The sequence below is a fragment of the Populus alba genome, chromosome 17 (genome assembly GCF_005239225.2).
Source record: "Populus alba chromosome 17, ASM523922v2, whole genome shotgun sequence".
In the NCBI taxonomy this organism is placed as follows: Eukaryota; Viridiplantae; Streptophyta; class Magnoliopsida; order Malpighiales; family Salicaceae; genus Populus; species Populus alba.
The window spans coordinates 15,807,929-15,832,203 of NC_133300.1; the positions used below are offsets into that span (position 1 = coordinate 15,807,929).

Consider the following 24,275-nt stretch of genomic DNA (forward strand, 5'->3'; position numbering starts at 1 on the left):
AAGGGAACCTGAAACTCTCATGGGATTTTTAAGGTGGCTTGGCACGAGGTAATCAAGAGTAAATCCTATAGCAGTCTCCAGATGGGATCCCTCCACAACAAAAATTTGGCAAGACTTCATACTTCGAAAATACCAGCCTCATTTTACAAATACTCTTTCTATGTTTGCAGGTTCTTTATCTCCAACTTAGCATGGCATGGTTTCGTCAATCTCCTCGAATCAAAGCATAGCCACTCCTCTACATCCCAATGTCGGGTTCAAGGTGGGTGACAGGAGGAGCATCCAGTTTTAGACTGATTGTTGGCTAGGCTTTGCAACCACTCTCTAGCTCTTATTCCCCAGACTTTATAACCTCTCCCTGCAGCAAACAACCAGCCTTGCAGATATATATAATTCTATAGATACTTTGCTCAACCTGACTTGGAGAAGACCCCTCCGACCCTGTGAGATCTGCATACGGGAGAGCTTGATTGTAGAGGTGCAACATGGTCTCGTCTTCTCTGATGGTGAAGACCGCAAGATATGGAAATTCCACACCTCCGACGTCTACTCAGTTCACTCAAGATGCCTCTTCTTTGATAGTCTCTCTCGGCTACAGAAAATCACCCCTCCCCTGTTCTGCTTTGGAAAGGGTATGCCCCTCCAAAAGTGGATGTGTGCATATGGCTCCTTCTAAATGGCAGCCTTAGTACAAAATGTTTTATAGCTGAGAGGAGGATCATTAATATGAGGAAGCTCTTTGCCCTTTCTACTGCAAGGAAATTGAGACAATAAATCATCTTTTCCATCTGTGTCCTATAACATGGTTTCTCTAGGGTAGATTCTTGAACTGGTTCGGTCGTTCAGGTTTGAATGGTCCAGCTTGATCAGTGAAAATTTTCAACATCATGCCAATTACCCTTCTTTGTAAAGTTCTGTACTGGTTAATTTGGATAGCACGCAACTATCTAATTCTCAAGTCTAAGGCTCTAGATTGGGATGTGATATTTTATCTCACCTTTTACCGTTTAGCTTTTTGGTTGAAGTCTTCAGTTAAAAATTTCAATTATACAGACTTGAATCTTTTTAGAAATCCTAAATGTATAATGAACTAAATTAACTAATTAGGTCCATCGTTGCTTAGTTCTTTTTCTTTACAAGTTCCCCTTGTATTCTTTCTTTTAGCTCCACCTACTCGATGAGGTTGCCTTATATATAATTCTCTCTATTACTGTCAACAAGAAAAGAAAAGAGGGAAGGGTGGAGGAGAACTTGATTCAATTTGTTTTGGCTTTTGATTCTTCATATTTTCTAAGGGTAAGAAAACTCTCCATGATGATTATCGTGTTGCTTTTCATGTTTCTTCTTGGATTGAGTAGAATTAGTATTATGTGAAGGTGGGTTATTGATATTATGATGGTTTGAATGCATAGATTTATGTTGATTATATGTTTGTTAAGGGAATAAATGCTTGGGCTTGTCATTAATTTTATATATATAGATTAACCAACTTGGTCATATAGCCATACGAGGGATGAGTGGGAAAAAAAAAAACATAGCTTCCAGTAAAAACTGTGGTAAAGGATTTAGTTGAATGGAAGAATAAGCTCATGGGTTATGAAAGTGGGAATTTGAATTTTTTTTTAATTCTAGGCATCGGTTTGTAAATAAAATCTTTTTTTTAATTTATTCTTTATATATATATATATATATATATATATATATATATATATATATATATATCTTATTTTAGTGCTGATACCAAAGTTCTCTTTTATGCATATTTTTATTATCATATATTTTCTTAGAATTGATATTAAATTTAAACAATAAAATCAACGTGTGTTCAATTTTTGGGAGCCAACGTTAAAATATTTATTTTTTAATCAAAAGAAAAAAAAATTAAAAAAAATAGTATAATTAACAGCAATAAAAAAATTATAAATTAAATATATAATAAAAGTAACTTTTCATAAAAAATAATACTACTAGGACGACGTGGCTTTGCATAACTAACTCGAGGTGCATATTTAAAAATTTCAATTTTTTTTTAATTATTAGGAGATACTTCCAACTATTCATTATATATATATATATATTGGCTCTTGCAACGGCATCCACCAATGTGAGAGAAACGTATTCATGATTACACCTTGACAATCCTTTCCAACCAACTGCTTGATGTGTTGTGTGCTAATCCATCAAAATTTATACTTTTGAGCCAATGAAAATAAAGGTCGCGAAGAGGGTGATGTCGCTGATGGTTGGTTCTCTTCCTCCTTTGTGAGTATTTGTGGACCGTTCGGCCTCGGAGATTAATATCAACCACATTACAGTTGAGGCAGGCAATTAATGGTGCTTTAGCAGGAAGAAATATTGGATTATCTCTTGGAGTCTTCGTCTATGCTATCTTAATTACGGGTAGAAAGTGTCGGGAGATGAGTTGCTGGGATTCATTAATGATTAGCGGCGTTAAGAATTTTCATTATTGGACGGAGAACCATTTTTATGAGTTTGCATTTGGTGTTCGAGCTATGGTGGCTACATTATCCTAGAGGTTGGATTCAGTTTTGTTATACAAGCACTAATATATTAAAAATTTTATAAAAATAAGGATAAAAATCAAAATATAAAAAAATTAAAGTATAACTAAAATTTTTCAATTGAAAGGTTAACTGAAAAGAAAAATAACTTGAACAAAAACAAAATAAAAAAAATAATGAAGATAAAATTGAAAAAAATAATCCACCATAAACTTGGATTGAATGGTGAGATTAAAAGCCAATAAAACTTTTATAAAAGAGTTAAGGAAAAAAAATCCAAAGAATATAGACCAAATAAAAAAGGAATATGTAAAAATTCAAAATCGAAGGACTAAATTGAAAAGAAATAACACTTATACAAAAGGGCAAAAGGAAACAAAAATATAAATTGAGGACCAAATTAAAAAGTATAATATATTATAAATTAGAATTGAAGGACTAAATTAAAAAGAAATAAAACTTTTATTAAAGGCTCAATGATGAAAATAAAAAACTTTTATTGAAGGACCAATTTTTGGGGGAGCAATAAAAAGAAAAGACCTACTAACAACAAAGCAATAATTATTGAATTGTTGACGAGAGGGAAAGAGGTGATTGTAGAGTGGTTGTTGGGGCTGCTGGTATGGGTGGTGGATGTTGTGGTGGTTTGATATGGCTATTTGGGTTGGAGTGAAGGAGTGGAGTTGTTGCAACGATAACAGAGGGGCTGGTTCATTGGTCAAGGTTTCTGACAAGGTGAGGGCGATCAAGAATTGAGGTTTTTGTATTGATAGAAATGCAAAAAAACTCCAATCTTGAAAGCAAAAAATGGCATCACTAGTAGGAAGGGAAGTGTTATTGAAAGCTATGGCGGCGGCAAATTGTGTATCTTATTCCTTACCAGTTTTTAATCGGAAACTTATAAATCTATGGAAAATTGGAAGGTGCACCGGAGAAGTTGGAAATATCCGTTAAAATAAAAGCTTACGACGACATAAGTTTTAAAGAATTTGATTATTTCAATAAGGCCTTTTTATAAAAATAGTGTTGGTACCTCAAGAATAATCCTAATGATTTGTGTAGCAGAGTGCTTAAAGAGATTCGAATCAATATCCCAAAAAGTTGGATTGGGAAAGCGGTTTCAGACCGTTTGGAAATTTGATTTTTTAAAAATTAAATTTTATATATTTTTAAATTGTTTTAACATACTTAAATCAAAATTATTTTTTAAAAAATTAATTAAAAATTTATTTTTAATATATATAAAATAACATACTTCAAAAAAAATAACTGCTATTATATATCCAAGCACCGTTGTTAAAAGGTTTGAGATTAGATATTGGGAATGGGAGAAGAAGTGGTATTTGGGATCGGAGAGGAATTAAAGTTGGGTTGTTTGTGATAAAAAATATTAAAGTTGGAGATTCTAAACTCAATTTAATATGAATATTTTTTTGTTTTTTCGTTAATTAGTTCCAGTTCATCGGGTGGTGGCTAAGTTTATTTTTTAAAAAAAAATCAATTGGAATTTATAATATTTAATGTAAGAGTTTTGTAGTTATTAGTTTGAACATTCATTAAAAAATACTTTTCAACTGTGATGTGTGTGTCCCAACCCCTGCTCATAAAAATATTTCTATAAATTCTTATTATTTTCATTTTAACTATTTTTATGTAGACAATAATTAACGATTTTTGTGATTCACCTTGGAACTTTTGCATGCACATATTAATGCAAAGTTCTTGGAATGCAAAAGATTTATGCGCTGGAAAAGAGACAAATTTTGTTAAATAATATGGACTTGATAATTCATTAAAAAATATGAATCACTCAATTGTGATGGGTGTGGCCAATCCGCGTTCGATATCCCTTTCATTTCTCTTTTTGTTTTTTGTCCACCGAAACTCCATCTTCTTTACAGTGTAAAGAAAAAGATCCGTAAGAAAATCGTTGGAAACTTACCAGTACGAGTTCTTGACCTCAAGAAACCGGAAGAAATTCGAAGTCATTGGAATAAAAAGAAAGAAAAGGGCTTTGGAAGTTGGTTACTAAAATACCAGAAGAAGAAAAAAATACTGGGCTTGGCTGGATATTGTGCCTCTTTAGCCAACACTTACCACACGGTTTGTTTCGTCTAGATTCGTGAAATACTCGTAGAAATTTGGTGTTCCAGCTTGAAATTACTAATTGGTAGATTTAATTGCCAAATTTCTTGATCTTACCTTCTGTTTCATGTTTGACCACAGGAGCAGGCCTTACACGCGTGGAAAGCAATTGCTGAACCAAGCGAGCTAGTTGAGGCCAGAAGGGATCGGTACTAGTTTATCGCTATAGGGATTTTCATGGCTTCCAGCAGCGTGCAAGGAATAACCTCATCTTCATCTTCTCCTCCTCCACTATATGTGTATGACGTGTTCCTTAGTTTTAGAGGCAAAGACACCCGGAACAACTTTACTAGTCATCTATATTCTAATCTGAAACAGAGAGGCATCGATGTGTACATGGATGATAGGGAGCTCGAGAGAGGAAAGAGCATCGAACCTGCTCTCTGGAAGGCCATCGAAGAATCAAGGTTTTCTGTCATTATATTTTCGAGAGATTACGCTTCTTCAGAATGGTGCTTGGATGAAGAATTTTAAAGAATTCGAGGACATAAGTTTTAAAGAATTTGATTATTTCAATTAGGCCTTAATTTTTATAAAAGTAGTGTTGGCACCTCAAGAATAATCCTAATGATTTGTGTAGTAGAGTGCTAAAAGAGATTCAAAATAATATCCCAAAAAGTTGGATTGGGAAAGCGGTTTAAGACCGTTCGGAAATTTGATTTTTTTTAAAATAATTTTTTATATTTTTAAATTATTTTAACATTCTTCTATCAAAATTATTTTTTCAAAATTTAATAAAAAATTTATTTTAATATATATAAAAAAATATACTTTAAAAAAATAACTGTTATTATATATCCAAACACCCTTGATGAAAGATTTGAGATGAGATATTGAGAATAGGAGAAGAATTGGTATTTGGGATCGGAGAGGAATCAAAGTTGGGTTGTATGTGATAAAAATATTAAAATTGGAGATCCTAAACTCAATTTAATATGATTTTTTTTAGTTTTTTCGTTAATTAGTTCCCGTTCATAGGGTGGTGGCTAAGTTTATTTAAAAAAGAAAATCAATGGGAATTTATAATATTTAATGTAAGAGTTTTGTAGTTATTAGTTTGAAAATGCATTAAAAAATACTTTTCAACTGTGATGTGTGTGGCCCAACCCTTGCTCTTGACAGGAAGGTACCTCTGCTGCCCAATGCGCGTTCGATATCCCTTTCATTTCTCTCTTCACTTTTTCTCCACCAAAAGAAAATCCAGGAGGTAGACGAATAAACAAATATTGGGCTTGGCTGGATCTTGTGCCTCTTTAGTCAACACTTACTACACGGTTTGTTTCGTCTAGCTTCGTAGAAATTTGGTGTTTTCTGATTTCTAAGTAGAGTTGTACATGTTCCAGCTTGAAATTACTAATTGGTAGATTTAATTGCCAAATTTCTTGATCTTACCTTCTGTTTCATGTTTGACCCCAGGAGCAGGCCTTACACAAAATAGCGTGGAAAGCAATTGCTGAACCAAGCTAGCTAGTTGAGGCCAGGAGGGATCGGTACTAGTTTATCGCTTTAGGGATTTTCATGGCTTCCAGCAGCGTGCATGGTTCATCAATTATTTTGCACAAAAAAATATATTAACTAAAATTAATATTTATTTCGAATGCAATTGCTAAAAAAGAGTTAATTTAATTAATACTGTTTTTTTTTCGCCTAAAATACTGTTTTTTTTCCAACTTAAATAAAAATAAGTTTAATTAATGAAATCATCATTATGGAATTAATATTAACATTATATAAAAATTGAGGGACTGAATAAGAGATTAAGTTGTTAAAAAAGACAAAGAAATGGGTTGCATAATAATCGAAGTTGAAGGTAGAAAAGAAAGAAAGAATGAAGGAAGGAATTTGAATCTCAATTTCTATTTATTTAATAAAAATTAAGCATAAAATAGTATAAGTCTGTGCAAGTTTCAAACCTAAAGAGTTTGTACTTAAAGGGACATATTATAGAATAATATAAATCATATCCTGGTCCAATATATAATTTATATTATTATCTAACAATCTAGAAAAAAAAACTTTTCCGGCTATGCTAGTATGGGAAAAAACTCAAAAATTAATAAATTTAAAGTTGTTTTTTTAAAAGTTTATTTTGCAATATAATTGAAATTTTTTATAAAAATAATTATAAAAATAACTTATTGGTCGACAAAAAATACGATAGAAGTCCATTTGCTTTTTGGTATGTTAAAACCAAACTTAATGGATATTTTATTTCCTAGCTTTTGTTCTTGTATGCAATAATATAGCTATTGCACGGATCATTCTTAGCATCAATACAATCCTAGTTCCGTTTGCAGTTTATTCTTTCCTTTTCCTCTATTCTTGAAGCTATTTATTATCAGGGCCCTATCTTTCTCAAAGGTTGGTGTATTATTATCCGGCTAACAGCCATACATTTTTCGGGCTATAATATGTTAATGTTTATTTTCCAATTATCACTATCTGATTTGATTTCTGCACACAAAATGATTAATGTTTTCCACCATCATATGCAGGAACGAGTCGGAATCAATTAGAATAATTGTTGAATACATATTGTACAAACTAAGCATCACTTTGCCAACAGTTAGCAAAAATCTAGTTGGAATAGATTCTCGTCTAGAGGTATTAAATGGTTATATAGGTGAAGAAGTTGGTGAAGCAATCATCATAGGGATTTGTGGAATGGGTGGCATAGGTAAGACTACTGTTGCAAGGGTACTATATGATAGGTTTCGTTTGCAATTTGAAGGCAGCTGCTTCTTAGCAAATGTCAGAGAAGTTTTTGTTGAGAAAGATGGACAACGTCGTTTACAGGAACAACTGCTTTCTGAAATCTTAATGGAACGTGTTACCATATGTGATTCTTCTAGAGGAATTGAAATGATTAAGCGCAGGTTACAACGTAAAAATATTCTTGTTGTTCTTGATGATGTAGATGACCATAAACGACTAGAATCCCTGGCTGAGGAGAGTAAATGGTTTGGTCCAGGGAGTAGAATTATCATAACAAGTAGAGATAAACAAGTGTTGACTAGAAATGGTGTTGCTAGAATTTATGAGGCTGAGAAATTGAATGATGATGATGCTCTTGTGTTGTTTAGGCAAAAAGCTTTCAAAAATGACCAACCTGTTGAAGATTTCTTGGATCTATCCAAGCAAGTCGTGGGTTATGCTAATGGCCTTCTACTGGCTCTTGAAGTTATAGTTTCGTTTTTGCATGGAAGAAGTATCCTTGAATGGGAAAGTGCGATTAATAGACTAAATGATATTCCTGATCGTGAAATTATTGACGTGCTTCGCATTAGTTTTGATGGCCTCCATGAATTAGAGAAGAAAATATTTTTAGACATTGCATGTTTTCTTAAGGGATTTAAAATTGATCGAATAACAAGGATACTTGACGGCAGTGGATTCCATGCAGGTATTGGAATACCAGTTCTTATTGAGAAATCTCTTATAAATGTCTCTCGGGATCAAGTCTGGATGCATAATTTATTACAGATAATGGGTAAGGAAATTGTTCGTTGTGAATCCCCTGAAGAGACTGGAAGGCGCAGTAGATTGTGGACATACGAGGATGTCCGCCTTGCACTGATGGACAACACAGTGAGTAGCTGATAGAGAACATTATTCATAAGATTTCATAAAGTTTATTTTTAATATATGCTCCATCTTTACTTTGTATTTGTTTTTAACTTGTATTCCCCTTTTGGTTGACAGGGAAAAGAAAAAATAGAAGCCATTTTCATGGACATGCCTGGAATAAAAGAGGCACAATGGAACATGAAAGCCTTTTCTAAAATGAGCAGGCTAAGATTGCTCAAAATCGACAACGTGCAGCTTTTTGAAGGACCTAAAGATCTTTCCAATAAGCTACGATTTCTTGAATGGCATTCTTACCCTTCAAAATCATTGCCAGCTGGTTTACAGGTGGATGAGCTGGTTGAACTTCACATGGCTAACGGTAGTCTTGAGCAATTATGGTATGGGTGTAAGGTGAGATCACCTAATTTAAAGGCCTTTGTATTTCTTTTTAATGATTTCCTATATATGTATGATAGTAGTGTCCATATTTCTTCTCCCCTTTCTGATTGCAGAGTGCTGTTAATTTGAAAGTCATCAATCTCAGCAACTCACTAAACCTGTCCAAGACTCCAGATCTTACTGAAAGAATAGCTGTGAATCCCACAGATCAAAGGTTGCCTTCTTTGTCGGGTTTGTTTTCTTTAGAAGTACTGGATTTATGCGCTTGCAATCTAAAAGAAGGGGCACTTCCTGAAGATATTGGTTGCTTATCTTTATTGAAGTCTTTAGATCTAAGCCGGAATAACTTTGTTAGCCTTCCTATGAGCATAAATAAACTTTCTGGACTTGAAACGCTTGTCTTGGAGGATTGTAGGATGCTTGAATCATTGCCTGAGGTTCCCTCACAAGTTCAAACATTAAATTTGAGTGGTTGTATACGCCTAAAAGAAATTCCAAATCCGATAAGGCTAAGCAGTTCCAAAAGATCAGTGTTCATATGTATTGACTGCCGGGAATTGTACGAGCATAAAGGCCAAGATAGCTTGGGGTTGACCATGCTTGAAAGATACCTCCAGGTCTTCTCTTAATCATACCCCAACCTTTTTGTATCCCTCTCCCTCTTCCTCTATCTATCTAACATTTTGGTTCTTCATGGTACAGGGTTTGTCTAATCCAAGACCTGGATTTGGTGTCGTTGTTCCAGGAAATGAAATTTCAGGCTGATTTAACCATCAAAGTAAGGGATCTTCAATTAGTGTGCAAGTGCCTAGTTGGAGCATGGGGTTTGTTGCGTGTGTTGCATTCAGTGCAAATGGTGAAAGTCCTTTTCTTTCTTGTCATTTCAAAGCCAATGGAAGAGAGAATTATCCTTCGCCGATGAGTATTAGTTGTAACTCTATCCAAGTTCTGTTAGATCATATGTGGCTATTTTATCTATCTTTTGATCATCTTAAAGAGCTTAAAGAATGGAAGCATGCATCCTTTAGCAACATTGAGTTGACATTTCATTCTTTCCAGCCAGGAGTAAAGATGAAGAATTGTGGTGTCTGTTTGTTATCTTCTGTATATATTACACCACAACCATCTTCTGCCCATTTTTTTTGTTACAAACAAAGAAACAGCTTCTTCATTTAAAGCTTCTTTAGCTTTTTCTTCGTCGTACCATCAATGGAAGGCCAATATTTTCCCTAGTAATGCTGTCACCTATTTAAAGTCAGATCTAACCTTGAGATTAATTGTGCCAGCCGAGAAGGAACCAAAGAAAGTAATGGCAATTAGATCAAGACTCTTTAAGGCCATTGAAGAATCAGGGCTGTCAATTGTTATATTTTCAAGAGATTGTGCTTCTTTACCTTGGTGCTTTGAAGAGCTTGTCAAGATTGTCGGATTCATGGATGAGATGAGATTGGACACTGTGTTTCCAGTTTCTTATGATGTCGAACAATCAAAGATAGATGATCAAAAAGAGAGTTGCACAATTGTCTTTGATAAGAATGAAGAAAACCTCAGGGAAAATAAGAAGAAGGTACAAAGATGGATGGATATTCTCAGTGAAGTTGAGATTTCATCTGGATTGAAAAGGTATGTTAACAAATCTGTTTTTTTCTTCTTGTTCTTTTTTTGGCATGGGAAAAACACCGTGCAAGGTTCAGTATACAATGGGGTTACAAGTTTTTTTTTTCAAGGTAGATTATGAATTTCAGAAAAATTAATAGTAAACTCATTGGAGTTTATGGTCTGGATTAAACCGACATGTTTTAATATGGACGATATTGTTTACTTTATTTTTTTTTTAGGTTTGTTATAAATTCAAAGGGAAAAAAATATTGAACTTGTTGAGTGTATAATCTAGGTCACGAGTTTTTTTTTAAAGGTTGAGTATAAATTTAAGAAAAAAAAAAATTTCAACCCAATTGAGGTTTTTTTATAAAGATTGATCTTTTTATGGTGTTATGCATTTTTAATTTTTGATTTTTTTTTAAAGTTGAATATAAATTTAAGAAAAAACAATTATTGAACCTTATGGAATTCATGATCCGGGTCATATATATATTCTTTAAAGGTTTAAGGAAAAAAATATTGAACCCGATTGAGTTCATGAACTGAGTTACGAATTTAACGAGTTAAGGCATAATAACTGGACAATTATTTTTTTTTCTAATGTTGTTTTATTTTTTACTGATATCTTTTTTTTATATATCCTTTTTTAGATAATTTTCAATTTATGTTTCAATTAATATCACTAATATGTGATTTGTTTTGTTTATTTAACCTTTTTTTAATATAACTTTTTTTTGATAGTGTTGTATGTATTTGTTTTTAAAGGTTGAATATAAATTTAAGAGAAAATAATATAGAATCTGGTTGAGTTCATGGTTTAGGTCACATGTTTAATTTCTTTTTGGTTATAGGTTGAAAACGAATTTAAAGGGAAAACAATATTAAACCCGGTTAAGTTCATGCTCTTGGTCATGAATTTAACGAGTTAAGCCACAACAACAAAACAATGTTTTTTTTTTTTTTTCTGATATTGCTTTTTTTTTTACTGATATGTTTTATATATCTTTTTTTAAAATATTTTTTAAATTTATGTTTTAATTAATATTCCTCATCTGTGATTATTTTTTTGTTTATTTATTTATTTTTGGATAGATTTTGTTTATGGTGTTATTCGTATTTAATTTTTTGAAAAATTAATTATGATTCATCAATAATTTTTTTTTATCTTTTTGTATAAAACAACTTTATTTTAAAAAATAAAAAAATATTTATTTTTAGATAACATAATATGTACAACAACCTTGCATAATATTTTTTTTCTATTTTTATTTTATTTAATCAATTTAATACGTGTGTGTTTTTTAATATCATTTGATTGAATAAAAATATTAATTTTAATAAATAAATTCAAAAAATATAAATGTGTGAATGTTATGTTATTAACACATTTGAATTTTTAATTTTATTTTTAGTTATCGTTACTAAATTTTTGTTATTATTAATTCATATAGTTATTAATTTATTTGATTACATGTATGTATGAGCTTTTTAATTTATAGTTTAAATTTCTTTATGTATAAAATTGCATAAAAAAAAACATGCATGCACAACTTTTTTGTAAGAGAAAACAATATTTGATCTATAAAAGAGCGTCATCTTATGTTTTTTCACAAACATCTTGCAACAAAAAAAAGGGTTAGTGGGCGTGGGCCCTAACAAAATGCGGCAATTGGATTAGCTTAACTTACTAGTCCCAACAACGTCTGGCCTTTGTTTCTTCTTCTTCTTTTTTTCCTTTTATATGTTTTTTTTTAAATTATATTTAGATTAACATCCCTTCTTCTTCTTCTTCTTCTTCTTCTTTTTTTATGTTGTTTAGAGATCCTCTTTGAAATTATAGTTATTTTTTAGTTATGCATTTAATTTTTGAGAAACTTTTTCTGATTTATTTATAATTTTTTTAATCTTTTGTACAGAAGAACTTTATTCTTGAAAATAAAAATTTTTATTTTCAAATAATATTTCTAATATATGCAGCCTTGCATATTATTATTATTATTTTTATTCAACCAATTTAATGTGTATATCTATTTTCATTGTCGTTTGATTGAATAAAAAACTTGTTTTAATTAATAAATTTAGTAAATACAATCGCGTAAATATCTCATCTTTTGAAATTAAATATCTTAATCTACACTTATTTTTCGATTTTTCCACTTTTATTTTTAGTTATAGTTTATGATTGTTTTATTTTACTTATTAATACACATAATTCTTGATTTATTTGATTACATTTATGCATTTTTTTTTAATTTTCACTTAGAATTTTTTAAATACAAAAACATGTTGAAAAAGTTTATCTGTTAATTTTTTTTTAACACCCAACAAAACATGTAACATCGATTCCATGTACAGTTTGATTATACCTAAGTAGGAGCTGCAGCGGTGGCGGCGGCAGCTGCGGTGGCTCGAGCATAATCAGATGCTCAAGGAGCAGCAGCTCGATGAGCGGCGGCAGCAGGTGCAGCGGCGGCGGCAGGTGCTCCAGCCGGAGCTGCAACGGCTGTGGCGGCAACTGCAGGAGCAGCTATAGTGGCAGCGACAACAGCAGGAGCTCCCTGGGTTTTGGTTAAGAATTTAACTTGCTTTAGCTTGAAGATCTTCGTCAGTTTTTGCTCATGGTTTTGGTTTGAGGTAATTAGATTCACATTTTACTATGTATGGATTTTCTTCTTAAATTTAGAATAATCCCATGTTTGTGGATGGAAGGATTGTTTCCATATTAAAACTTTTACATGGCGGAAAGCCCGTGCTCTGGAAAATTTCAACCATTATTTTGGAATCGCTAGTCTGCCTATTTTTGTAACTCTGGTTTTGGGTGTATGTGTTAGATTTAAATTAAAAACAATATATATTTCTAAAAGATAAAACCAATAATTTCTTATCAATATGAATTTTTTCTTTTTTTGATTATCAAAAAAAAAATATGAATTTGTTTTCATCAATTTCATTCAGAATTCTTTGAAATTAATTTTTTTTTTATAATTAATTTTAAGTATTTTAATATTTCATGTTATAATTAATATTCATGCAAAAAAAATATTTTTCAACAAAATCTGAACTCATTAATTTAATTTTTGATTAAAATTTAAATACAATAAATACGTTTTAAAACTAATTTCTCCTAATTGTCAAAGAATCAATTCAATCCAATAGTTTAAACTGTTAGGTAAGGTCTTAAGATATTATTTATATTATTCTCTAACACTCCTCTCAAGTGGAACCATTTTGGACTTGAATTTGCATAAGGTCAAATTACCTTGTGTTTAATTTTTATTAAATAAATGAGGATGATGAGATTTAAACTCGTGACTGTTTGGTAATCAAGACTCTGATATAATAACAAAAAACCTATTTAACTTGGTTGCTTAAACTATTAAATGAGATTTAAAGATATGATTTATATTATTTTCTAATACCAACGACATGCATTTTACATTCAAAATAAATGAAAATTGATCTTACGTGCGACCTAGCTGTATGCATGCATTCTAATCATTCTAAACAATTCTCACAATTCTTTGTTTTAAGAGCCTGTTTATTATTGTGGTAATATTATTATTGTAACAATTATTTTTTAAAATATTTTTTATTTAAAAATGTGTTGAAATAATATTTTTTATTTTTTAAAAATTATTTTTGATATCAATACATTAAAATAATATATAAAAAAAACTTAATTTAAAATAAAAAAATAAACTTAATTTATTTTAAAATATATTTTTTAAAATATAAAAACAAACAAACAATCTACCCGACAACCTATTAAATCAAATCATTAGGAAAGGCGGCATCCTTAATTTGTTACTTTTACGTAAAAAGTGTTTGTTTTTGTCTTCTTAAAAAACAGAAAACCACCTTCGATGTGCAATGCAACATTTCATGCCCCAAGTTTGCTGGATTCAATTTGCCGAATTCTCAGTTATTCTTGAATTAACATAAATCTTGCAACTCAAGATAATTTTTTATTAATTGTTTTTTACAAAGACTTATTTTTCAAGTTGATACAATGACTGAATTAAAGAGTTTTTCAATTTTCCTTCTTTTGAAAATGATTTGTAAGTAAGTTGAATGTTTTTTCTTCCCCTACATTTGTGGTTGGATTGCTCCAAGTTTACTCACTATTTTTAAATTCAATAAAAAATGGTGTTTGATTATTATCATTTTAAAATAAAAAAGATAAAAACAATGAAAACAAAAAAAATGTATGGACATATAATTTATGTTATGGATTTTATATATTTTCTTTTATTTTTTAGTTAAATATATTTTTATTTTTATTACTAAACAAACACAACATACTTATAATGATGCATTTCGGAAGGTATTTCTCTAATAAATTAAATTAATTTAGTAACAATTTGTTTTATAAGCCTGACAAATTGTCGCTTTGGTCGGCATGCTTTTAAATAGAATATGAATTTCGGAAGGTATTTCTTTAGTAATTAGTAAACTTCTATACTTTTCTCTTAGATGCACCAACAGTTTTTATTATTAATAGCTTTATATTTACAACTATATAAACACATAAATATTAATATGTATAATCACTTACTCCAAAATTGGACTTGCTTCGTTTGTAACTGGTTTGAGACAAAAATAATAAAATTTAATTCTACATTCCTAATTATGCTCTGCAAATTACAAACAATAAAGATTAATAAAATTATATGCCAAAATTATTTTTCTTTGTTATTTCAAATTGGCCCAACTTTATCTTAAGAATCCACCCAGGACTTGCAACACAAGTAGTGAAAAGAGAGAAACAAACAAGACGATTTAGCCAAAAACCCCAAAGAAGGTTTATGCAGGGTTTAGGGTGGCCGGTATGCTAATACAACTACCATACCCTCTCTATGAACTCATTTCTTTTCTCAAGTTGCATTGACCCGCGCATTTCAATTCATCTCTCAATCATTTCAATTCCATTTCTTCTTCTTTTTTCATTTCCTTTAATTAGAGGACCAACTCCCATATATTTTCTACCAAAATTTTTGATCCTTTGATTACTTTTGATAAGAAACCCACAATTCTATCTCTAAACCATCCACAGTTATGTGGAGAAACGTCGCAAAACAAGCCAGTTTGAAATCCCAATCAAAGTCCCTCAATTTCACTTCATTTCCAAGAACTTACAGCTTTTTAGGAGCCTCTAAAGAACCCATCTTTTTTGAGAAACTTAAGTTCCATTCTCTTAATAACACAAGTCCACGACTGAGTTTTCGAGCAATTGGCGAAATATCAACCCATGAAGATTTTATGGGAAAACCCAGTTTTATTTTTTTGAGAAATAGTGATAGTACTAATGGGAATCGGTGTGCTGGATTTTGTCCAAGAGGGTATGTGAGTGTAGCTGAGGCAGTGTCATCAACAGATGTTGAAGATAATGTGTCTGGTGCGGATGAAGTGCAAGAATTGCTGCCAGAATTGAGGAAAGAAGAGGAGAAAGAGGAGCACTTTAGGAGGAGGAGGCTACGTGCTAACCCTGGAATAGGGTCAAGGAAGCATAGGGTCTTAAGGAGAAGGCAAAGTGAAGGATATGTGTGAGCATAAGTTGGCTCCTAATTTGCCATATATGAAGAGTTTGTTCCTTGGTTGGTTTGAGCCTTTTACAGATGCAATTGCGAAAGAGCAGGAGTTGATTGGAACGGGGAAGAGTAGGCAGGGTTATGCTCCGTATTTTGATCTGTTGCCAGCTGACAAGATGTCTGTTATTGCAATGCATCAACTCGCAGCAATGGTAATGACAGGTGGGGAACATGGATGTGCAAGAGTTGTGACTGCTGCTTGTATGATTGGTGATGCAATTGAGCAGGAGGTAAGTAATTTTTAATGTTTTATTTACTTATTATGTCATGCGGATACATGGTGCTAAACAGCAACGTGAAGCAGCTAAGAGGGCACCTAGGAAGCAGCTACAACCAGTTTTTGAGGTCTGTAAATATTAGATGCATTGCATGGTTACTAATGCGTATTTTATTGTTTGAACTAAATCATCTTTTGGTACTAACATGTGATCTTCTTTGAACACAATCTCATACTGATAATTTTGTATACCTTCACATGCTATCACATGCGTAGATTTTACCAGCTTAGCTTCTGGTTTAACAAGGACTCTCTTTTTTTTCAATTAATTTTCCAGGCCCTGGATACAAAAATTTGGTTCGATTCAATTTCAATTTTAAAATTCTAAAACCGATTGAACTACATCAAGTCAGGAACTAGTCATTATTTTTATATTCCCGTTATTATTTATTATTCTATAGAAGCTTTTGAAAAAAAAAAATTAACATTGATCATTCATTCACTTTTGAAAAAACTTTCTTTTGCTTTTTTATGTTGTTACACTGAGATGACCCTTTTTTTTTTTCTTTTGTGAATTGAAATTATATTACATGTTTGTAATTGTTTCATATCATTTTTATTTTTGAAAAGTAAACTTCCTTTAATTAGATTATCCTTAATATCAAATTATCCCTTAGCTTTTTGCAGGTCTTATCAAGCTGTTTGGTTTCTTGATTTCAAATGAATCTAATTAAAACTGGTTGAATTGATTTTTAGTTTATTTCAGATTATGTTTTCTAGGACAATAAACACTCTTAATAATCATCTTGCCTTTAACTTCAATTAGCTATATCAAATAAATATTATCAATTCAAGTTTTCCAAACTTTACAGCTATTAATAATTTATATAATTATTAATTTTAAAACATGTATAATTAATCATGATATATACAAATTGCTCCAATACTCATGTTAATAATGAAAACAAAATTACAATCACATCAGGCACATGGTTGCATTCGCTTTCACCCCCTGACTATGAAAAGGAACCCCAACTAAATGAAATTCTATCTTTCATGCTCGTACTAAGCATGTTGAGGTAGACTATCATTTTGTCCATGACCGGGTAGCAAAGAAGGAAATTCAGATTCGGTTTATCCCCTCTCAGGATCAACTTGCTGATGTCTTCACCAAACTAATTTCCGCTGCGTCCTTTACTGCTTTCAGGTTCAAGCTTCGGGTCGATCCTCCACCCTCAGCTTGAGAGGGCATATTATAGAATGTATATCATGTATATCTATACATAGGATATTAATGTAATGTAGGATTAATCCAATGTTGTATTCTCTATAGTTACTACTGTATTCTGCTCTACATATATAAATAGGAAAGGTTGGCTAAGGCTAAACCTAAGACATTCAGTTATTCTCAACTGTGCTTAAAGATATTCGAATCAATATCCCAAAAAGTTGGATTGGGAAAGCGGTTTCAGACCCGTGTTTGAAAATTTGATTTAAAAAATAATAATTTTTTATATTTTTTAAATTGTTTTAACATACTTATATCAAAATTATTTTTAAAAAAAATTAATTAAAAAATTATTTTAATATATTAAAAAAAAAACATTTTAAAAATAACTGCTATTATATATACAAGCATCCTTGTTAAAAGGTTTGAGATGAGATATTGGGAATGGGAGAAGAAGTGGTATTTAGGATCGGAGAGGAATAAGTTGGGCTGTTTGTGATAAAAATATTAAAGTTGGAGATTCTAAACTCAATTTAATATGACTTTTTTTTTTTGTTTTTCGTTAATTAGTTCCAGTTCATAGGGTGGTGGCTAAGTTTATTTAGAAAGAAAATCAATGGGAATTTATAATATTTAATGTAAGAGTTTTGTAGTTATTAGTTTGAAAATTCATTAAAAAATTCTTTTCAACTGTGATGTGTGTGGCCCAACCCCTGCTCTTGACAGGAAGGTGCCTCTGCTGTGTTTTTTTTTTTTTTTTTTTTTGTGTTTCGTTAATTAGTTCCAGTTAATAGGGTGGTGGCTAAGTTTATTTTTTTTAAAAAAAAATCAATTGGAATTTATAATATTTAATATAAGAGTCTTATAGTTAATAGTTTGAAAATGCATTAAAAAATACTTTTCAATTGTGATGTGTGGCTCTTGACAGGAAGGTGCCTCTGCTGCCCAATGCGCGTTCGATATCTCTTGAGGATTTGTTTTGACTTTAAATGAAGAAAAAAGGTGTTAGGATGCACATGGGTGGTGGCCCTTGATTTTCTGACTACCGAAGCATTGTCGAGAAAACATAGCACCACATGCATGTTCTTCCAATAAATAACGTGTCCTTTTCTACTTCTTGTTGTGGATATCGGATTAAAAGCTACTTTTCAATGGAAAAAAGAAAAAGTGTGAGCACTTTTTTTAAGTTGAAGAAATTTTTTTAAGTTTTATAGTTAAAAGTTTGAAAATTCATTAAAAAATACTTTTTAATTGTGATGTGTGGCCCAACCCCTGCTCTTGACAGGAAGGTGCCTCTGCCGCCCAGTGCGCGTTCGATATCCCTTTCATTTCTCTTTTCACTTTTTCTCCACCGAAACTCCATCTTCAAAAATTATATACAAAAATATATGTTAGAATATAATATTGATGTAAAGTGAAGATTAAATCATTCATGCACTTTTGACTAAATTTTTCTTTTGCTTTTTTATGATGTCCCAGATGATCTTTTGTGCTCTTTTATGTGAATTGAAATTAGATTAGATGCTTATAATTGGTTCATTTCATTTTTATTTTTATTTTTATTTTTATTTTATTTTTGGAAAGTAAACCTCCTTTAGTTAGATAGTTTTTTCTTGGCTATTTTGTTTTGCATGCTTTAATCTTTTTTTTCTTTGATTATCCTTACCGATAATGTTGCTACCCAATTTTTGAACCCATGTTTTTGATATATTTTCAAAAAATTCCAAAAATAGAGAAAAACAAAGAAAATCCAAAAAATATGTTTTTTTTAATATATTCTCGTTAATTAGCATTTTCAACGTCGTCTAGAAAAGAATTTAATTTTTCAAACGCGTTCGACTTTTCACGCGTCATTTTTAAAATCATTGTTTTTCCTCATTGAGTCGACGTTGATATTGCTCGTTTTCAAAAAATACAAAAAAAATAAGAAAAATCAAAATTTACAAAAAAAGAGAAAAAGATGTTGAGGGACCAAGTTGAAAGACCTAGCAACATTTTGCCTATAAATACTGGTCTTTAACTCACATTCAAGGGGGGTAATTTTGTAAAGAGAGGAGAGACACAAAAAACCCTAAACTTAACTCTACCCACACAAACCAGCCGCCTGGCCCCTAAAAAAAAGAAAAAAAGCCGCCGGCCCCCAGTGAAATTTTTCAGACTAACAACAAAAAAAAATACCCATCCTCTCTCCCGGCCGGTTCCGGTTTCCCCTTTCCTTCCCTCCGTTCATTGGTCCTCCTCTCGGCCAAAAGCAAACCAAACAGCGCCCCCCCCCCCCGGTTTTGATTTTCTCTCCATCGCCGGTCGAAACTTCTTCTTCCTCGGCGAACAGGTCGTTCATTCGTCCCCCACTGATTCCAATTTCATCTTCTTCCTCAGCCCTTGCACAGCCCACCGTCCCTCTCCTCTCTCAGCCACAAACCGAACAGCCCCCCCCGGTCTTGATTGTTCTCCAGCCGCCGCGAGACAAGCCACGGTTTTCCTCCCTCAGCAACCTCTTCTTCGGCGGTTCCTTCAACAGCATCGGAGCAGCAGCTCCACAAAGCCGACCCCCTACACAGATCGGCCACCAGCAGCAACACAGCCGCCGTCAGACCTGCCTTCACCACCTGAAACGGAGGAGAAGAAGACACCCACCACCGCCCATCTGAAATAGATGAAGAGGAAACAAAAACAATCTGCCGAGAGGAGCAGATCCAAAATGGTTGGAAGAGAAAGAACAAAAACAGATTGAAATCAAAGAAAAAATTAAAATCGACTGTGTTTGTGTGTTTCTTTTCTTGTTCTGTAGGTGGTCACCGATGATTTAGGGAGACAGAAAAGAAGAATCCATTCGGGATCTGCTGTTTCCAAGCTTTTTCACGGTGGCGCGTGGATTCAGACGCCGCCAGTGACGGTGGCGCGTGGATCCACGCGCCCGACACTGTTCATACAGCCCCCAGAAATCTTTCCCTGCAATTTCTGGAGTTTTTAAGGACCATTTTGTAATTTTTAAATTAATTAATGTAATTTTTATTTATTTATTTTGAATTTGTATTTGTATTTGGATGTAAAAGAAAAAGAAAAAGAAAAGAATGTGTGTGTTTGTATTTTGTTTCAGTTATTTGTATATATTTTTTAATGATAAAATTGCAAATATATTAAAGAAGAATTTAATATTTTGATCGGATCACGGTTAAGAATTATTAACTTATACATAAGTGATATTTCTAATTTCCGATGAAAAGATAATTATTAAAACTTCTTTAACACATCAAATTCGTGAAGCAGCTTACCTCAGGTAGGATGCGTTATGGGTGCTAATACCTTCCCTAACCATAACTAGTCCCTTGCCCGTGAATCTCTGACCAGACCAGTATATCCGGTTTCGTAGTAGCCTTCAATAAATTACTAGGTGGCGACTCCAACGAACCATTCAAGCAACACAACAACAATGAGATTTAAATCGCCAGCCGATGCCGCGCGCTGATTTTTTTTGGGGTGCGACAGATAATATCAAATCATCCCTTTGCTCTTTTGCAGACTTTATCAAGGTATTTGGTTTCCTAAGTTTGACCAAACTGGACCAGTTTGTTTTGAATTGGTTTTTGATTTTTGGTTTGGTGAATTTTTTCTCCGAGACCCGTGCAACATGTTGAAAACTTGCAGTTTGGCGTTGGTGGATTCAGTCAGCTGGACCAGTGGTATGATGAGGCCATGTTTCTTTTGTGTGAATAAAAAGAATATCTAAAAAGAACAAAACCCTCAAATATCTTATATGTTTGAATATCTAAAAAGAAGAAAAGGCAACAATTAATTTTCAAGCTTTTTTCCTCTATTTAAAAAGGGGGAAAAAAGAAGCAATATAGGTCATGGATTTCTTTTCCTTTTTTTGTTACATGGAGAGCAGTTAAGATCTCATTAAAGCAAATAATTCATCAATCATAATCCAAACTCAAAACAAAGCATGCAAGTACACCATGAATATTAATGTTGATGGTAAAAATTTAAAAATGATGTGTAAATTGAGATGGAGTGGTAAATATATAAAAAGATTAAAAGAAAAAAAAATGAATGTTGTAGTCAAATTTTGAACATCTAAAAAGCATCTTGTGTGCGACTATTTCCATGTCACTATGTACGACAGAAAAAAGAGAGGATGCTATATTCATACATCAATCAAAGAATGTGTGGATCCAAGGAGAACAATGAACATCCAAAGGCGGAGTTTGAAATTGATGAATTAAGATTTTATCTTTATATTTCTTTTTTAAAAAAATTAGTTTTTAGAAAAAATTATAAATATAAATTTTCTAGAATATAAACACGTTACAATGAAAGCATGTTAGGTTTGGCGCTAGTCAAACTCGGCATGTTGACCCAAACACGCTAGGTCCAACAATGTGGAATAACCTTCCTTTCTTGAGCACGTTCAAATATCAAATCTTTATATGTTTGAATATCTAAAAAGAATAAAAAACAACCAAATTTTCAAACTTCTTTCCTCTATTTAAAGGGGGAGGGGGGAGCAATATAGGTCATGAATTTCTTTTTCTTTTTTTGTTACATGGAGAGTAGTACTTAGATCTCATTAAAGCAAATAATTCATGAATAATGTTGATGGTTAAAAAAAAAAATGATGTGTAAATTGAGATGGAGAGCTAAATATATAAAAAGACAAAAAAAAAAAAAAACTATACAATGAAGAACTATTTAGGTGTACCATTCTTAATCCATTTTTTGGAATTCCTAACTCTTCAGTCTTGTTCTTTTTCTTTGAACTGAGGACTGAATCTGTAACAGTTTTTGTGATGAAACAGATTAGAATACGCAATAACTTGGAGAAAACAAGGAAGAAAAAGGAAAAGGCTAATGATAGTGTTGTTACCTAATTTTTGACCCATATTTTGATTTTTAAAAAATAATAATAAAATAAAAATAAAAATAAAAATAAAAATAAGAGTTTACATATGACAATAACATAGAACATCAGGGTTAAGGAAACAATATGTCAACGAGATAATTACTGAATCATATATAATTACTGCAATATAAAATACAATATATATATGATTTGATTCTTGCTTGTTATGAAAAATAATCACTGTAATGTAAAATACCACATATATAAGATTTGTTGGTGTTAATTATAGAAAATAATCTCTGCAATAATTATTACAATATTTTCTTAAATAATACGTGTAGAAATTTTCTATATAAGTGAACATCCAACCATAAATACAAAAAAAAAAAAAAATCACAAGGGGGCAATCTTTCAGAAAAAAAAAAAAAACACAAAAAACCTTAAAGATAAAAAAACCTAAACATGTTTCTCTTCCTTGGCCGCAGCCCCTCCTTTTTTTTAAAAAAAAAAAAAAAAAACAAATCAGACCCCCTTTGAAGAAAACCAAAACGGACGCCCCCAGCTTTTCGCCCTTCACTTTCTTCTTCCTCACTCGCCTGCTATTCTCCACAGACACCCGGACACAAGCCTCTTTTCCCCTGTCTCAGCCGACTTAGAGCATCCGGCCAACACCTCCTCATCTCTCTCTATCAGTCGCAGACCCTTCGCCAGACCTTACTACCCCAGCCTGCAACCACCGTAAACACCATTTACAGGCCTTCCCTCTCTGTCAACACAGCCCCACAAAAAACGTTTTGGACTTTTTTCTATATTTGCTTTCATTAACTAAAATAGCAAGAGCAACACAATCCATATATACATAGTGTGTTCATCCAAATCAATTGGAAATTGATGATCCTGATAAAAAAAAAAAAAAAAAAAAAAACAGGAAGTATTACAAACAAGCCCTGCATGCCATAGAGATGAACTTTTTTTTTTTTTTTTTCTAACCAGCTGTAAATCAAAGTGCGCAAGTCCTGACCAATAATAAACTGGGAATAGACGCAATAGCTATTGAATCCAAGCTCGTCTTTCATCCTCTCCTTCTTTTTCTTGGGTCAAAAATCATCATCACCTCTCTTTTTTATCCATGTTAAAAAGACTAAGACAGCCTTCAAAAACAACCTTACTCCCCAACAAAACAAAGACAAAATTTAGTTACAGTAATTTCACTGCATGTTTTAGCTTTTTGTTAATTAATATATTTTATGTGAAAAAAATAATATAAATATTTAAAACAAAGCTATTTTCTAGCTTTTAGACTAAATATATTGTTTTAAACAACAATAATTTATACATTAAAGGGTCTTTTCGAAACTACTAGACCAACAAAATTATATAAATATTTAAAACAAAGCTATTAATATGATATTTATTATGGATTATATTTTATTATGTCCTTTATTGTTAAATTTTGTCATCCAGTTTATAATTTGAAGTCATTGGAGCATAGTTATTTGAATAGTTAAAATACATTTTCTTTTACTAAAATTCTATTTTTACATATCTCCGTAGAAAAGCCAAAACCAAAAGGAAAGTATATATACTCGTTAGCCAACATATTTTTATCTATAATTAGCATTTGTTTGTCTCTTTAAAAACAGAACAAGAGAAAAAAAAGCCTGCACATCTCAAAGCCCAAAAAATTTGATAGTATTATATAAAACTGAAAATTAAAAATATTTATATAAATAAATTTTAATTTTAAAAGTTTAAAATTTAAACTTCAAATTATATCTTTTAACTTTAATATTATTTCATTAATTTGATAAATTACTTATATTAATTGTATAATTAATAACATGATTGTATTATATAAAAAATAATTAAACTAGTTATATAATTATATTAATATAAAATATATTAAAATATAATTAGCTCTTCTAAATACCTTTCTACCATTGAAATTACACCTTAAAAAAAACTCTATTTACATCCATTTTATCAATTTAATTTTCAACTTTTAAAAATAGCATGTTTTATTGGAGTTGCTCTTGTACAGAATTATACAAGGGAGAGGAAGGCAACAAAGGGAAAGAGACAAAAGAAGTCCAAAAATGTTTATTTTAAACATATGAATCAACTCAATTGTGATGTGTGGCCCAACCCCTGCTCTTGACAGGAA

At 31.6% G+C, this 24,275-nt stretch overlaps 1 protein-coding gene across 1 annotated transcript; it reads left to right on the forward strand.

Annotated features, from left to right (window-relative positions):
• Positions 1-7,112: 7,112 nt before the first annotated feature.
• On the forward strand, positions 7,113-9,309 carry LOC118036132 (disease resistance protein Roq1-like). Its single transcript, XM_035041835.2, has 3 exons — positions 7,113-8,255; positions 8,370-8,645; positions 8,747-9,309. The coding sequence occupies exons 1-3, from the start codon at positions 7,140-7,142 to the stop codon at positions 9,260-9,262; spliced, it is 1,908 nt and encodes a 635-aa protein (XP_034897726.2). The 5' UTR covers positions 7,113-7,139; the 3' UTR covers positions 9,263-9,309.
• Positions 9,310-24,275: the final 14,966 nt, after the last annotated feature.

Bases quoted from the DNA above. Each gene is read 5' to 3' on its own strand.
- LOC118036132 (XM_035041835.2), top strand. From the start codon at position 7,140: ATGTTTTCCACCATCATATGCAGGAACGAGTCGGAATCAATTAGAATA. The intron at 8,256-8,369 runs GTGAGTAGCTGA...TTTGGTTGACAG, and splicing joins TTGCACTGATGGACAACACA to GGAAAAGAAAAAATAGAAGC. The intron at 8,646-8,746 runs GTGAGATCACCT...TTCTGATTGCAG, and splicing joins AATTATGGTATGGGTGTAAG to AGTGCTGTTAATTTGAAAGT.